Source organism: Ovis aries, chromosome 2 (genome assembly GCF_016772045.2).
Source record: "Ovis aries strain OAR_USU_Benz2616 breed Rambouillet chromosome 2, ARS-UI_Ramb_v3.0, whole genome shotgun sequence".
NCBI classification, from domain to species: Eukaryota; Metazoa; Chordata; class Mammalia; order Artiodactyla; family Bovidae; genus Ovis; species Ovis aries.
The window spans coordinates 37,193,848-37,210,903 of record NC_056055.1 but is presented as its reverse complement, the minus strand read 5'-3'; the positions used below and the strand labels follow the sequence as shown (position 1 = coordinate 37,210,903).

At 47.3% G+C, this 17,056-nt stretch overlaps 1 protein-coding gene across 4 annotated transcripts; it reads left to right on the top strand.

The window, feature by feature from the left end:
• Positions 1–285: 285 nt before the first annotated feature.
• On the top strand, positions 286–11,106 carry NUDT2 (nudix hydrolase 2). Of its 4 annotated transcripts, XM_060410887.1 has the most exons (4): positions 286–2,436; positions 2,557–2,681; positions 8,202–8,335; positions 10,511–11,106. In XM_060410887.1, exons 3-4 carry the CDS (start codon positions 8,209–8,211, stop codon positions 10,825–10,827), a joined length of 444 nt encoding a protein of 147 aa, XP_060266870.1. In that variant the 5' UTR covers positions 286–2,436; positions 2,557–2,681; positions 8,202–8,208; the 3' UTR covers positions 10,828–11,106. The 4 variants fall into 4 exon arrangements, with proteins under 4 accessions (XP_060266870.1, XP_004004181.3, XP_042099024.1 ...); XM_004004132.5 differs by lacking the exon at positions 2,557–2,681 and having other exon boundaries at positions 286–326; XM_042243090.1 differs by lacking the exon at positions 2,557–2,681.
• The last annotated feature ends 5,950 nt before the right edge of the window (positions 11,107–17,056 follow it).

Below are 17,056 nucleotides of genomic sequence, written 5' to 3'. Positions count from 1 at the left end.
GCCGACGCCCGCGCTCCGGCAGTCCCACACAGTCCACCAATGAGCATCGAGGGAACTCGTGGACGTGAACCGCCTTCTCTTCTAGAAGACCAATCAGAAACCCGATTAAACAGTGGGCGTAACTCTCAATTTCCGTCGTTCAACCAATCGTTCCGCTGAAATGAAAATCTCGCGATGTTCTAAGTGAGAGAAACGCACCTTTGAGGCGGGTTCAGGATCCTTCCGCCCCGAGCTGTTGGTCTGCCAAAGCGCAACCCAGCTCTTGGGATTGGTCGACGGACTGCCAGTCTTGCCCAAGGTCCGCCTTTTGCCTTCTCCTACTTGGGGTGAGTAGCCTTACAGAGGGATTACTGGGTTTAGTTCTCCGTGGAGAAACTGAGTCTCGGAGCAATGAGAGTCTGCAGCTGACTAACCTCCGGTAGCTGTAGGGTCAGGAGTGGACTTGCCCTTCTCCAGCTGGCTGTGGGGCGCGAGCAGGCCAGACTCCAGCCGCTGCAGAAAGAAAGGAGGGACCCTCTGGGGGCCCCGCGAGCCTTGTTTGTCCCGAGACGAGTGGTGATCGGGAAGGTCGTCGGAAACCCAGAGTACTGGGTGTGGGGCCCAGCGATCCGAGCGCCATACCTTGCCTTCCCTGGGCCTCAGTTTTAACTTTGTTATTACTATTTAAACCCTGCCTACTTTCCAAGAGAGGTTTTATATTTACTAATTACTTCCTTTATTGAATGGATACTATCGTGACAGTTACAACAGAAGTAAAGAAAGTCACAGGAGAGTCCTACTACCTAAAAAACTTCTTTTTTTCTTGTGGCCTAGTTTGGACCTTATGTATCTATTATATCTCTTAAGGGGGAAATATATGAATGACATTAAATAAGTTGAATGCAATCAAGTAGCCAAATGTAGCTGGTGTAGAGTCTAGGATGGGCAGATCTGCTTTTGAGTCCCTACCCAGACTCATCTCTGAGCTGTAATTTTCTTTTTCCTCTTCTGAAAACGGGGAGTAATGCCTCATGGGGTTGTTGTGAAAAGTAAGTGAAATAATGAAGGTAAAGCACTTGGCAAAATGCCTGACAAGTAGTAACTCTTCCAAAAGTGGTAGCTATTATCTTCATACTAGAAATAAGAAAATATATTAGCCAATGGAACCAGTAGATGTACTGTAATTGAGTGGCCAATTTAGTTCAAAACTTGTCAGTTAAATAATAATTAAGGAAACAATCCATTCTTCAAAAGAGTGAAATTTCTTCCTAGTAGCTATATTAAAACATCTTGTGGGTCTGTGAGGGATATATGTACATGGTGTGATGAACAGTGTGTTCGCTGACAGTTTTGTAGAAAATATGAAAAGTCATTTTTTTATTCAACTTAATGAAAGCTAAGAGCATGCCATTAAAACATAACAGAGAAGCTTTCTGATGACGTTTTATACAGGGGTTAAGTATGACATATATCTAGTACTTCTGATATGTCAGACCCTACGTATACATTATTTATTTTAAACTCTACAACAACTGTTAATAGTAGGTTGGTATTCCCGTATTTGGAAAATGAGCCCTAGAGAAGTGTGTTGCTCAAAATAACATGCTGTTGAATTAGGGAGCTAAGTCTTTCTCACTGCAAAGCCAGCCATGCTTTTCTGTGTTGTGCATTCTGTTTTTGATTGAGAAAAGATGAAAATACTTGGAATACAGGCAGTCTTTACCATCTGAGCCTCCAGAGAAGCCTCCCAGGTGATGCTGGTGGTAAAGAACCCTCCTGCCAATGCAGGAGACATAAGAGAAGGGGGTTCAATCCCTGGACTGGGAAGATCCCCTGGAGGAGGAAATAACAATCCACTCCAGTATTCTTGCTTGGAGAATCTCATGGACAGAGGAGCCAGGAGAGCTACAGCCCATGGGGTCACAAAGAGTCAGACACGACTGAAGTGACTTAGCAAGCAAGCAAACTCCTAGTCATCCTTTAAAACCCTTATGGAGTACCCCCCTTGACCTAAAGATAATCATTCCTTCTTTGCTGTCTTTACATCTCACACATACCTTTGTGATGCACAAAACACATCTAGTGACTTGTCTGTTTAAATATCTTCCACTTTCACTAGTATTCAGCTTCCTATCTATTCTTCAGTCCTGTCACACTGCTTGTCGAATGGAACACACTCAACAGACATTAGATGAGAGAATAAATCCTTTCAGGCTCTAGTATTAGAATTCCTCATGTTTGCTTTCCAGAATTGTACAGCAGATGGCACTAATAGGCCACTTAACAGTTCTTCACCAGAAATGATTTTTGTCCCAACCTTGTCTGACTTTGACTTCATCCTTGAAGCCAGTATTCATGTCATTACAGGTGAAATCTCCCATTTCCTCCCTCAGCCAAACAGCAAAGATAGCAAGATGACTCAGCAGCTTAGTCTCTGAAACAGTGGCAGATGTCCAGGTAAAGTTGAGGCTGAGGGAACATTTTCTTTGTCTCAACTCACCAGTTTATGGTAGTTGGGGGCTTTTTCTTTTCTTTCTTTTTTAGCTTTATCTTTTTGTTGATGTTGTTTTATTCAAGGATGGGAGCCTTATTTCTGTTCACTTCTTCGAAAGGGAAGAAGGGACTAGGAGAATTGGAGAAGAGACCGTTATGATGTGGGATGTGAAGAGAAGCTGAGCAGTCACATAGCTAGCTGCTTGTAGGTAGGCAGAGCTGACCTTCCTCCTCATAGTGGAGTGGCCTGGGCAAATTTCCTGGACACTAGTGCCCCAAGTTAGTTACTTGTGTGCTTGTCCAAGGCTGGCATCAAGCATGTCCCCAGTACTTGGTGCTTGAGAACCCTCAGGCTACACTGGGTATGGTTTTGAACGTGTGGTTATAGGCTCCAGCTCCCCAGAAAAGAAAAAAAGCAGAGGCATAGAAACCTTTATCAGAGAGACAAAGTTTTGGGGCATCAGACTATACCCCTCCAGGGTTGTCTTTGGGGAACAGTATCTTCATCTATGTCAGCCTCCAACTAAAACGTCTATGAATAGGATTCCAGTTAGACATTTTAAAAATCCTCCATGTGAATGTAGATCAAAGTGTGGGAATTTGGGGACTGGAAGCAATTTAATAAATCATTTTCGTATCCTCTCTCAGGGCCACTTGTGCCCTAAGCCCTGCTCTTTCGAGATAAGCAAAGTTGTATAATGGAAAAAATACAAACTTTGGAGTTAGACTTGGTTTCCCTGGTATCTCTGATGGTCAAGATTCTGCCTGCAGTGCAAGAGACGCAAGTTAGATCCCTGAGTTGGGAAGATCCCCTGGAGAAGGGAATGGGTACCCACTCCAGTATTCTTGCCTGGAGAATTCTGTGGACAGAGGAGCGTGGAGGGCTACAGTCCATGAGGTTACAAAGAGCCAGATGCCACTGAATGACTAATACTTTCACTTTTCACTTTTACTTAGATTCAAATCTCAGCATTCACAGACCAGTTATGTGTTTGGGCAAGTATTTTAAACATTTTGAATCTGAATTTCCTTATCTTAAACTGGAGGTAACAATGCTTATTGTGAAGATTTGTCTTGAGCATTATAAAAGATAAAAAACCTTGCATGGGGTAGATTCTTAATTGATAACATGGTGGGATGAAATACCGTTTCTGCTAGAGGGATTTTAGACTAGGAGGAACAGGTTGCAGGAGGATTTGGAGAGCTCTTTCTAAAGGTACATTTGTGATGGCTCCTGTGGTTGAGCTGTGCTTGCAATAGCACTCTGATTAATTTGATGAAAATATTGGACCACAACACATCAGTGTAGACATTTATCTGTGAATTATTTTTTGGCACCTAAGTCCTCAACCTCCTAGGCGGTGAGGGAATTGTATCTACAGAGAAAGCCAAGAGCACTTTTCCTTAGCTTCTGGAACCTTCTGATGACATTGAGGGGGGGTTGTTCAGGTTTTTTTAAACCACCTAAGGCACTTTGCCACTTTGCTGAAGTGTGAATTGCCTGCTGTCAGCCTGGAGTTCTCACCTCCGCAATCTGGCTGCAGGCATATTTGCATATTAGATGGTGTGTTATTTAACCCCCTGAGGTTTGAATCCACTCAGAGTTTGTGTGCTGGAGTGAGTGTATATATGTGTATCTGTGAGAGAGAGAGAGGAAGAAAGAAATCTGGATACTTTAAAACCCCAGGACAGTTTCAGCTCCATGGTCTCCAGAAAAACAGAAAACCTCCAACAATAGCTCCATTGACTTTTATGTAAATGGCACTCTTCAGGAAAACACTGGGCTATTTCCCAAAGTCCCAGAATATAACCTGAGCATTTGTTTGAGTGGGAGGTGGGGAGACAGTTCTGTTGAGTCAATGAACATCTGTTGAGAGCTGCTGTGCTGGGTCCCAGGAGATAGCTCACAGTCTGGCTCTTACCTGCCAGAGGTACAGAGATTTACCATACTAGGTGTGCATGCTTGTGATGGCTTTGTAGCTAAGCTGGAACTGAGTTTCCCAGGGGTCCCTTCCTGGATAGTTCCAGGTTAGGGCTGACCTCAGGAGAATTTTGTGCAAGATTTGGAAGGCTGAAGTGAAATAGCAGCCAGTCCACTGTGAAGGACAGAGCAGGATCCTGGGCATGATTGCAGGACATACCTCTGGACACTGTGGTCTGCTGGCTCACTTTAGGGTGCAGGACAGCACCCAGGCCCGCAGCTCCCCGACTCCTGCTGCATCGCCTTCTTCAGCTGTTCTGAGTCCTGGGTTGGGTGTACACTCAGCTGTGTGGCAAAGGCACCAGCTTCTCCTGCAAGTCATCCAAGTCAATGAGCTTGGAGACAGTGGACAGAAGTTGATTTGTTCTCACAGGTTCCAGTTTTCCTTGTTGTCTTCCACTTCACAGTCAGCTTTCCTTTCCAACTGCTGGCATCACCAGCTTACAGAGATTTCAGGCCTAACACCAGATGCCAAGGTGACAGAGGTACATGGGTTTCTCCATCAACTTCCTGATTGGACAAGGTCTATTCCCTACCCTGAATTCTTATAGTATTCTGTTTCTCTTATCAAACATGACAGTAGTAGATTATTCAGGCCATGTTAAAGGCCAAGAAGATGGAGGGATTAGAAGCCAGAAGGCTTCACAGAAGAGGTGACATCTGAGTTGTTGCTGAAAGGATAAGGAGATGGTTGCATGGATGGGGAAGGAAGGAGAAATTGTAGAGTTCAGCTGGCTCAAGCCATGATTGGAGGGTGAGCAGGAATTCTGCCTTTCTGTCCTCTCTGGGTACAGAGCACAGGTAGAAAGTGAACATCTGTCTGATCCTGGCTCTTGATCCTAGCTCTTCTGGTCTGGCTGTTAGCTGTGGTCACTGCTGAATACAGGTATCTACTGAGATACAGTTTTGCTAGGGTGCACCCTTATCACTAACCTAAGCCTCCTCCCCATAGGACAGTACTGGCCTGCTGCCCTCTCCCCAGTGGTGCCACATGGCCACCGCAGGCTTGTCTCTCTTGGCCCCCATGGAGGCATCTTTGTTTCCTCATGCAGTGTTGGTGACAGCAGTGGTGTGAAAGAATGCCCAGGGGCTTCCTGTCCTAGGCAGGGTGCTGTGCCCTCTAGCCTTGGATGCCTAAGCTTGTCCCAATATCCATCTCATGGGACTCTACTCGAAGCAGGGGCAAGGTACCCTACACCTGTAACTTGCTGATGCTTTCTGATCATCACGATAGGAAGGCCTGGGATCAGGTACCTTTTCTTACCTAAACCTGTAGCCAGTAATTTGAAATCTTTCTTCACTAGTTCTTTGGTGACAGGGTTCTTTCTGGCTTCCAGAATAAAGTCTTCAGCATGTATTTATTCCCTGGGAGACCAGGGAACAGAACACCACATTTAATAAAAGCCCTGATACCAGTTTATGTATAAATTTTAAACTCAGAAGGATCCACACTTTGCATACTGTTATGAGCCACTCTTTTTCCACTTAGTGTGTCTGAAAATCTTTTTACAAGCAGCACATTTGTCTCTACCTCATTTTTTAAAAAACACATTTTAATTCTTATTTATTTTGGCTGCACTGGGTCTTCATTGTGGTGCAGGGGTTCTCTTGTTTACGGGCACAGACTCCATAGAGCTCAGACCTGGTGGTCGTGGCACATGGACTTGGTTGCCCCACAGCACATGGGATCTTAGTTCCCCAACCAGGGATTGAACCCTGCATTGGAAGGCAGATTCTTAACCACTGGACTGCCAGGGAAGATCATCTTGATTGAGCAGCATCAAGGGGGCCATGGAGATCATCAACTCCTATTCCAGCCACTCCTCTCAGCATCAGTTGTGCCACCCAGGGGCACCAGCTTCTTCTCTGGCCCTGGAATCCTGCAGATGAGGCCCTGCAGCTCAGGCCTTTCCCTGCCTGGGCCAGTCTCTCAGACCTCAACTGCACTTTAGACCCCTGGTTTTCTTTCAGTTCTGCCCTCTCACCTGGGAACCTTTGTCCATGCCGTTCCCTCCACCTGGAACACACTTTCTTCCTTCCCTTTGTCAGTTTACCTTTTATGCATCCTTTACTTCTCTGCTCAAATACCTTTCTTTCAGGAAGCATTCCTTATTGCTTCTCGGCCTTTTGGCTAGGATCAAGTGTAAGAAGCATACCTTGATCTCTCAGGCAAGGTCAAGTTTCCAATCATACATTTTCCCTTTGGAACACAGACCTTATTGACAAATGTTTTTAAATTTGCTTAACTATTTGTTTAAAGTCTTCCTCTCCTACTAGACTATAAACTATATTCTATATTCACGCGAGGGCAAAGGCCAGGCACAATACTTGGTACATAGTAGGTGCTCCATAAATATTTGCTGCATGAACAAATGCCACAAGTTTTTCTTTAGCAGAGCCTTACTGAAAAGATCTTCCATGTTTTTTGTTTTTTGGTGTGTGTGTGTGTTTTTGGCTGCACGCATGGCATGCAGGATCTTAGTTCCACACCCCCTGCAGTGGAATCTCAGAGTCTTAAAGGCTGGACCACCAGGGAAGTCCCTCCTGTCTTTTGTTGTTGACATTTTTTCCTGCAGTGGAAAGAAGACTAAAAAAGTCTGTTGTTCTTGTATGGCTGATTATAAAGTTAATGTTCTCTGTAAATTTCCAAATAATACAGATATATATGGAGCAGAAAATGAAAGTTTCCTCATAATCTCATCCTCAAGAAAACAGTATTAATGATGTGTATCCTCTTCCAGACATTTTTCTGTGCATATTGAAGTCTACTGAGTGCTTATTAATCAGCAGGCACTGTTCTAAACCATTTGACAAAGTTAAGTCATGTAATCTTCACAGCAACCCTTTATAGCAGAGCTATCATTATCCTGTCTTACAGCTGAGGAAACTGAGCCTTAGGAGCTCATCACATGGTGAATGAGTGGCAGAGCCTGAACTTGAACCCAGGCTCCAGGTTCATACTCTTGACCACTCTGCTGGTTCGCCTCTGATGGGATGGGAAGGAGACTTTCTGCCATGGGTGCTCCTTTATATTTTGAATTTTGGACCATGTGAATGTATCACATTCCAAAACATAAAAAAATCAGTAACAAATAAATGTTTAGAACACTAAACCACCATTCCTAAGTGACCCTTCTAAGCCATCAGAAACCACCTTGTTTCCCAGAGAATGCTACTCAATACTCTGTGATGGCCTATATGGGAAAGAATCTAAAATGGAGTGGGTATATGTATAATGATTCATTCTGCTGTACAGCAGAAACTAACCAACATTGTAAATCAACTATACCCCAAAATAAATAAACGATAGAAGTTAAAAAATACAAAGAAACCATACTTTGGGGTCTCTTTGCTCCAGAGTCTCAAGCTGGAGGCTGAGGGAAATGGGATTGTGGATTTGATGATGACATTGTACTGCATCTCTCCCATTCCCAGTATCTCTCCAGTTTTGGTGAGTTTACACCTGAGGATCTCCCATCTCTACATATACACATGGGCCCTGCTCCAGCAGGGAGACCCGGAAGAGTTGGGACAGACCCACACTACCAGGTAGAAGCCAGGGCCTGCAGTTAACAAAGGCCTGTCTGACTCCTGGCTTCCCTGCATTGGTCCTCAGCATGTAGGTGACGAGGTCACTGTTAGCTGGTCTGTGTGACTCCCCGGCGCCAGAGTGCTGCCCCCCTCTGGCCTCCTCAGTATGGATCTTCCTTTTTGGTGTAATTTGGCACATCTTTTGTTACACCTTCAGATAGACCATGGCCCTGAGAGCATGTGGCTTGATCATCTTCCGAAGACGCCTCATCCCCAAGGTGGACAACACTGCCATTGAGTTTCTCCTGCTACAGGCATCAGATGGCATTCATCACTGGACTCCTCCCAAAGGTGAGAGGCCAGGGGGTGGGCTGTGGGGAAATGCCAAGCGCTGTTCAGAAATCCACGCTGCCAGGCACCCTACAACACTTGCTTCCCAGTGATTGTGTAGCAGGAGGTGGGTGTGTGGGCAGAAACTCTTGGCCCTTTTTCTGCATACAAGGTCTACAAGGCCAGGCCAGAGAAGAACTGAAATAGAACTCTGTGACTGAATACCAGGTTTTCTTGTATTGGTCACCAGAGCGTCAGCCTCTCCAGTGAATGGTGGGGAAGAAGAGGCACTGGGCTGGCAGCTGGGGACCCTGGGGCCAGGTCATTACTGGGCTATAGGTTAAAAGTGAACAGCCCCCAGACAGAAGGGAGCACAGACTTTAAGGGAAAGTGGGGTGGGGGAGAGGTGAACAAGGCTCCTCCAGGGTTGGAGGAGGGCTTCCATGATAGCTCAGATGGTAAAGAATCTGCCTGCAGTTTGAGAGACCTGGGTTCGAACCCTGGGTTGGGAAAATCCCCTGAAGAAGGAAATGACTACCCACTCTAGTATTCTTGCCTGGAGAATTCCATAGACAGAGAAGCCTGGCAGGCTATAGTCCATGGGGTCATAAAGAGTCGGATGCGACTGAGCGACTAACATCTTAGGGTTGGAGAACAAGAAAGTGGGAACAGGAAAAACAATTGGCACATTTGAGTTCCACTGAGGAGAAACAAAGTGGAAAAAAAAAAAAAAGAGATGTCACCAATACTATGAATAGGAATATTCACACTTGCCTCCTGATCATCTGAGTCACACTGCATGGTGCCTCTCGATGAAAGATTTCAAAGGATATCTCTGAATTTCCCTGCCTTAGGCAAGGGAGAAGTTACCATCTTAGCACTGATGGGCAGAATGCTAAATAGATGCTGGGAAGGTCAGGCATAATGCTAAATAGATGCTGGGAAGGTCAGGCATAATGCTAAATAGATGCTGGGAAGGTCAGGCATAATGCTAAATAGATACTGGGAAGGTCAGGCATCCCGAATCAGTGTCACCTCTCTGCCCACCAGCATCCCTCCCACCTGCCTCCCCCGATGCAGTACCTGTCTGGCTTTGTGTCCACAGCTATATGAGGTGCTTCTAGAGAAAATCCCCCAACAGCCAGGGACAGAAATGGAATTTTAAGTCCAGACTCCTGGTTGCTTTCTGTGGGAGCTATGCAGCAGCAGCTGACTGGAGCGCTGCTCTGGGGACCCCTGGGAAGGAGGAGACTAGGATGTAGCCCTGTCTTTGAGCTAAGAAGAGAACAGCTAAGAATTCCTGCTTCCCATGAGCTCCCGAACCAGGAGGCCCCCAACAACTTGTTGAAACCATGTGTTGATCGAGGCTGCCAGACCCCTCCCAGGCCTTCTTGGCCCCCCTGGGCAAGCTGAGAATTTGCAGGGAGGGCCTTGAGGCAAAGCCGAGGGCTGCTTCCAGTCTGCAGAGCTTCAAGTTCTCTTACAACAGTTTCTTGGCAGTTGTCTGCTTGAGTTTGGACCTTGCCAACAAATTTTCTTAGAACTGGCTCTCAGCTTGTCCTTAGTCTAAGTTCCCATCAGGATTTTCCCTATGAAACTAGAATCTGGCCTTACTCAGAAAGATGAAAACAATTTGGAAGAGCCTTGATAGCTACTTGGAAACAGCTGCCGATGCCTTGGTATAGGGTTTAGAGCCTGACCATTGGCCCTGGGACTTCAGGCACCAACTGTAGACGATATTAAGTCCTCACTGTGGGCTATAAGCGAAGAACTCCCTCTTCAGCCAGCTCCCACCTTGCAAGAAAGGACCACCCTTCCTTGGGAAAGTCACGTTAAGGTCTCCCAGGGAAGGGTCTCCCTGAGAACATGGGATGAAGAGAGCTCCAGAGAAAAATAGAGCAGAGGTCTGGGGGAGGCCGATTTCCACATCGAGGAGCAGCATTCTAGACCAGACTTGCCAAATATATGGTTTGTTTCACTCTCTGTAGCGAAGATGGGGTCGGGAAGGGGCTTGCCCAGACACCACAGAGCCAGACCCTACCTGCCCTGTACCCTTTTCCCTGCCAGTTTAGGATATTGCCAAAGCCTAGCAACACCTAGAAAAGTCACCAGAGACCCCAGCTTTAAATCATCTGACCTGGAAAATCTAGCTTTGTTGACGATTATATTCGCTTCCTCTTCTTTTTTTCTCACCAGGCCATGTGGAACCAGGAGAAAGTGACTTGGAAACAGCCCTTCGGGAGACCCAGGAGGAAGCAGGCATAGAAGCAGGCCAGCTGACCATCATTGAGGGCTTCAGAAGGGAGCTCAGTTACGTGGCTAGAGAGAAGCCTAAAATCGTCATCTACTGGCTGGCGGAGGTAAAGGACTGCGATGTGGAGGTCCGCCTCTCCCACGAGCACCAGGCCTACCGCTGGCTGGAGCTGGAGGATGCCTGCCAGTTGGCTCAGTTTGAGGAGATGAAGGCAGCACTCCAAGAAGGACACCAGTTTCTCTGCTCCAGAGCGACCTGAACTGACCAGAGTCGGGCCTTTTGCCTCAGTAGGATCCTTCAGGGCCTTCTGAGATGAACTGCCTTCACTTCATTTCACTTCCTTGGTCTTTGGCTCATTATAGCAGAGAGCAGGGAGGCTAGTAAAATCAGCTGAGGACTCTCAGAGGAGAGCAAGCAAGAATCTCTGCTAGGTGGAAAAGAAGGGAAAGGAGGAGTTAAAAAAAAAAGAAGCCCAGGTCCAGTGAGTGCCTCCTTATACTTTATGAATAAACTTCAAGCAGCTTCTCTCTCCCTCTAACCTGCTGTATTTATTTCATGGACTCTTGCCCTGGGCGTGGAGGGGCGGTGGAGAAAACTAGAGTGGATCAGAGCTCCAACCTTAGTCGGAGGGAACCTTGGGTCCAACCACTGTGCCCCAGAGAAGCTGAGGGAGGGAGTCAGAATCAGGGAGACCCAACATGACCAGGGTAGCTCTTCTGTCCCTGAACCTCCAAGCACTCTTACCCACCCCACTGACATACCTGAGATGTTGTGGCTTTTATCAGAATGGACATACAAGTGAGTGGGACTGGAGTGTAGGAATTGGGTCTACCCGCCATATCCACAGATGCCGAGGACCCACAATGGGACTCAAACATCCGCGGAGTTTGGTATCCATAGTGGGTCCCCCAATTCTCCGCAGATAATGGAGTACGATTGTACTCACTAATGTATCTTTTCCTGGCACCAGGGACATATGTTGCAGGTGCTCAGTATTTCCTAAAATAGAGACCCAGAGAACATTGGAACAGATCCCCAGTCACAACAGGGACAGGAGGTCAGGGAGCCCTGGGCCACCACGTCAATGACACACACACTCCAGCCTCCCGGCCCAGTCCTGACTCCCACAGTCAGCGTGGTGTCAGTGTGACTGAGGTCACTGGCGAGGAGCAGGCATGAGCCTGGGGCCTCTGCTGGGCCACCTGCAGCCCTGTCACTCCCCTGTGCCGTCCTCGCCTACTGCGGCCTTCACCTTTAGCAGGCCTTGCTTATTGCCATTCCTTTCTTCCTACCTACTCCCTCTCTCCACAATTCTGTTGGAAGATCCAGAGACGCAAGAGTTAGGCCCTGGCCCTCTTTTCCCTTGCTACTAGGGCTCACAGAACGCAGGGAAGGTGTTAGATCCTACAGCCCTTCCAGGAGCTGTTAGCAGCTGGGTTCATGTGGATTTCATTTGAGGGTTGTTGCCCAATGAAGTGCGGAAGATTGGCTGGGAAGGGGCATTGGCAAAGGTCAACCTGGATTACCAGGGTCAAGAACAGGCACCCCCAGACAAAATAGAGAAGTCGCCACGGTCTCTGACAGGCTTCCAGATGTTTTCAGTCACCGATTCTCTGTGCAGACAGGGCAGAAGTACTAGTGAACAGGATCTTGGAGCCCTGCCAGGGGCCTGAACGGTTTTGTTCCTCACCCCTCTGAGCGGCACTCCCTGAAGGAGGCCTGCTGCAGGAAGTTTTTGGAGCTTAGTGTTCTCTTTCCAGGCCAGCAGGGACCACATCCTACTGATTTAATAAATGCCTGCTGGGCAGTGGTGCCAAACCACAGACTGGCTGCCTCTTAATGAGGGCTGGCCAGCCCTGTGCTCTCAGCATGGGAGTCTGAGGGAGTCTGTGGAATCTCAAAATGCTCAGCGCTTGTACATCAGAGTTCGAAGGGAACTGGAAAATGACCTGATTCTGCTGCTCATTTTTTTTTAAGCTAGGAATATTGAGGTTTAAGAAGGTAGATGGCCCTGGCAATTGTCTATATGTGAGGTCCTTCGAGAATTAGGTGCCTGAGGGGACTCTTATTTTAGAATATCTTGTGTAGCTTTGGAGTCATTCTTCTAGGCCTTCCAGAGTTTTCCATTAAAACACAGGTACTTTGGAGAAGGGGGGTGGATAAATTGCACTCAGCTGCTCGCTTTGTGGGAAGAATTGACAGGTGTGACTGGGGCATGTTAATGGGCAGTGGATGAGGGAGGGTGAGAGCAGAGCTGAGACTGGGATCTAACAGGTGAGTGGGCTTTGTTGTCATCACCACTTTGCTTTTGGCTGCCTGGGCTTGTTCAAGGGTCATGGGGCTAAGACTGCAATTTCCCCTTCAGTCTCAGGCCCTCCCACCAGGTTCCAGAGCATCTCCTCCTGGGAGCTTTCCCTGACAACCACTCATTCTGTAAACACGGTTCTGTCCCCACCTACACCCAAAGAGGCTTCTCTTGGAGTTGCACTTGTTTTCCCGACTACCACCTGCACCACCCCAGGGTGAAATGTTAAGTCTTCAGTCGTGTCTGACTCTTTGCAACCCCATGGGTTAGAGCTCACCAGGCTTCTCTGTCCGTGGAATTCCCCAGGCAAGAATACTGGAGTGGTTTACTATTCCCTTCTCCAGGGGTTTCTGACCCAGGGATTGAACCCAGGTCTCCTGCATCGAAGGCAGATTCTTTACCCTCTGAGCCACCAGGGAAGCCCATCCTGGGGTGAAGAAGCGTCTAGTAAATTAATCCCCACGAGGATGGTCCTAAGTTGCCCCCTCTTGGGGGCCTTTGATAGAGGCTCTGGAAAACCAAAATGCCCTCTTGACTCTCAGAAGCAGTATCTTACACCCCCACAGTAAGCAGTTGTTTGCTGAATTGAAGACCTAAAGGCATGACGCTATAGGGGTGATTTTAATTGTAGAATTTAAATTGAAATACTGGTGCTGGTGTGGGACCCCAAGTGGGGCCCCCACTTGTGAGAAGCAGAGGCTGACTTGCTCCCTGAGTGATCCAGCGGGTCCCTTAAGCTCTAGAGGGCGGTGCCAACCTCACTGCTGCCCCCTAGAGGCTGTGCTAGAGAGTCCAGCTAAGCTTGCTCTCCACCTTCCTTCTAACCCTCCCCCTTCGCTTCCTTCCCCTCCTACCCTGCCTCCACCTCAGATTATGTAATAGGAAGCTCTCAACAGAACCCCCTGAGGAGGGGAAAGGGGCTATGGAGGGGAAAGACAGCACTAGGATATTGAGTACTGAGGCACAATCTCTTCCTGTTCTTCAGACTGGGACCCCCCCTCCCCGCCCAGGGACTGAGCCTCTTCCTCTTCAGCTTTCCCCCCTCCCCCAGGCCCACCCTTAGACTCAGGGCTTAACCTCATAAGGCCAAGAATTCTCCTCTCTCCTAATGGGTGAGGGGGTGAAAAGGTACAAATTTTCAGTTATAAAATAAATAAATACAGTCTTTGGGCTGTAATGAACAGCATGGCCGTGACTATGGTTAATACTGTATTGTATTGAATGTAGGTAGGAGAGTGGATCTTGAATGGTCTCATTACAAGAAAAAAATTTTTTTTGTAACTGATGACAGCTGTTAACTAGACTTACTGTGGTGCTCATTTAGCAATATATACAAATAACGAATCATTACACTGAATACCTGAAGTTAATATAATGTTATTGATGCCTCATTTTAACAAAAATTTCAGTTTCTCTTTTCCCCTATAGTCCATTAAAATGGTAAAGTACTTTGAAAAAAAGAAATTCTCTCCTCCCCTCAAGCTGCTGGAAAGATCCTTGGGCATGATGAAATAAAATAGCTAGCCTGAAGATAAAAACCACGTTGTTCCTTGGGAGCTGGGGTGTGTACCAAAGAGGGGAGGGCGTCAGCAGAAGTCCCACTGAGTTGGACAATGGCAGGAAAGGAAATCACCCAGTTGCTGCTGCAGTCTTCTTCAAGGCTGGTCTGGGCAGGCCTCCTCTCATAGGGATGGGCTGTGCAGCTGTTCCCAGAACAGAAGGGAGTATCTTTTCAAATGATTTTCAAAATATGCTCATAAGCATGTGTGTGTGAGCAAAACAGAAGTGTGAGAGGAATTTAGATCTTCGAGGTCTTGAACATCAGAGCTTGAATTTTTTCCTAAATGACCTGATTGAATTTCAGAAAGATTTCCTTGGCTGCTTGCTATACTGATTGAATTTAAGGGTTCAAGAGTGGACAGAGTTAGGAATCCACTGCAATGGTCCAGGCTGGAACTGATAAGATCTGACATGGGGTAGTGGCCAGGAGATGGAGAAGTCAATACTGCCCTGGATTTGAGAAAAGGAACCAGAAATCCTGGTGAGGGGAACCAAAAAAAGAAGACTTACTTGCTCTGTAGCCAACCAGGGTGAGGGATCCTTTGCCCAAATCTGGGAGAACAGAGCAAAGATCCTCCCAGAAAATTCAAATCTTGGTCTTGAGAGAGGACTTGGCCAGAGTTCAGCCGACTCATATAGTGCTGGAAGGGAAACTGGGGCAGACTCTAAGGCTGCACATGGTCACAAAACGGGAGTGTTAGTCCCCAGTCCCAGATATTCTGCAGTGTCCACTCAAGCTCCCCACTATTACTCCTGGAGAAGGGAGCTCTCTATTCCTGCATACCAGCCTCCCCACCCCCACCCTCAGTGGTACAGAAAAGACCTGTGGGAAACTGGCCATGACAAGGCTGCTGGAAGCTCCATGGAGGGGGGCTAGCCCTCCCTCCCACCCTGATGTGCAGAAAGACAAACATGAAATGTACAAGAGGTGCTAGCAGGGATGGTGGACTGGACAAGGCTCCAAGGGGGCAGAGTTTCTGGCATCCTAGCAAATGGGTAGAGGAAGCTTTTAGTCCTGGTCCCTCCCCTCCCCCCACCCCAAGACCAGCTCATTCTCATGGTTCCTACCATTCCAGTCACCACCCCAAACTTCTTGAACCTCTCTTTTTTGTTGTCAGTGGGGGAAAGGGAAACACTTCTTGGTCTAGAATCAGACCCATTGGGTGGCTGCTTCAAAGACATACATTTCCGTGATTTCACAACCTTGGATGTGTATAGACAGGAGCTGGGCCAAGCTGTTGAAAGATGGGTGAAGCCTGGGTGGCAGATTCTAGGTATCTCAATACAGAACATCAGGTTCCAGTCCAGCCTTGGGGACTAATCTGTGTGACTCAAGTCAATGCCCTCTTCCCTCTCTGTGTTTTAGTTCATTCATCTGTGCTTTTGTGATTAATGATGTCAACGGCAGAGGCCAGACTAGAAACCAGACCACAAGTCAGGGCCTGTTTGGCTGGGATGTGGCCAGTCAAGGGCACTCTGCCCTCTGGCCCTGCCTTAGCACACAGTGAGTGCTCAGTGGGCATGGTGTGTCCCCTCTTCCAGCTGAGCTGCCTGCCCTCAAGGCCCTCTTAACATTCTTAACATTTGACTCCATTTTTTTTTTTTTTCAATTGGATGCACCACATGGCTTGTGGGATCTTAGTTCTCTGATGACCAGGGATAGAACCCTGGCCCCCTGCAGTGGAAGCGTGGAGTCCTAACTGCTGGACAGTCAGGGAACTCCCTCAGTGCTCTTCTAAAGGATACTCCTCCTCCCGGCCAGATGACTTAGGCCCTCCAGATTACTTTACCTACCCCCCCCACCACCCTCCCATGCCATCTCAGTACACACTTGCTTGGTCCTGGGCTATAGAACTTTATGCTACATGTTCTGTAATCTGAACTGTCCAACATGTGAGCCACTAGTCACACATGGCTTTTGAACACTTGAAATGTGGCTAGCATGCCTGAAGAACAGGATTTTTAATTACATTTATTTAAAAATTAAATTTAAGACGTGATATGTGACTAGAGGCTACCCAGTAGGATATAGCACAAGTTTTAGGCAGTTTTTCTTCAGTCTTTGTTTACAATCAAGAGTTAATAGGAGTTACCATTTACTAAACACTTACTTCTTGCCAATTTTTGCATAAGTACTTTACAGGCACATCTCAATGAGTCCTAGAAATTTTATATTAAAGATAAAGAGGCTGATGCTTGAAAGGTTAGGTCAACTGCTTCAGACTGCATAGTCTGAAGTGGAGGGCCATTTAAATGTGAGTCATGCTCTCCAGCCATTCAGGGAACTTCCCAGGACCCAGCTTAGGTGTCTTCCTTCTACAGTCACTCCACACATATCCCACCGCTGTGCACCAGGACCTAGGAAGGCTCATCACTGAATACTGACTGGTAAATGCTCTTGACCAAAAAGAGAGGGAAGCTAATTCCATGTACTCCCCATCTCCTGTGGACTCCTGGCTCCTGACATTCCACTTCAGATGTCTCTCTTCCTGCTTTTCTCCTGAACCACAGTGTCCCCCAGGTCACAAAATCAGAGCTCAACTGAGTGCTGTGTGTAGAGGTTTGGGAAGAGGGTATCACATGCAGGCTCAGAGCAAGCCAGCTGGGCTGGGACCTGGAGCCT

What these genes read in the sequence shown, in the direction of transcription:
- NUDT2 (XM_004004132.5), top strand. Translation starts at nt 8,209, where the DNA reads ATGGCCCTGAGAGCATGTGGCTTGATCATCTTCCGAAGACGCCTCATC. An exon ending in TCACTGGACTCCTCCCAAAG is followed by an intron (nt 8,336 to 10,510) that starts GTGAGAGGCCAG and finishes TTTTCTCACCAG; the next exon opens with GCCATGTGGAACCAGGAGAA.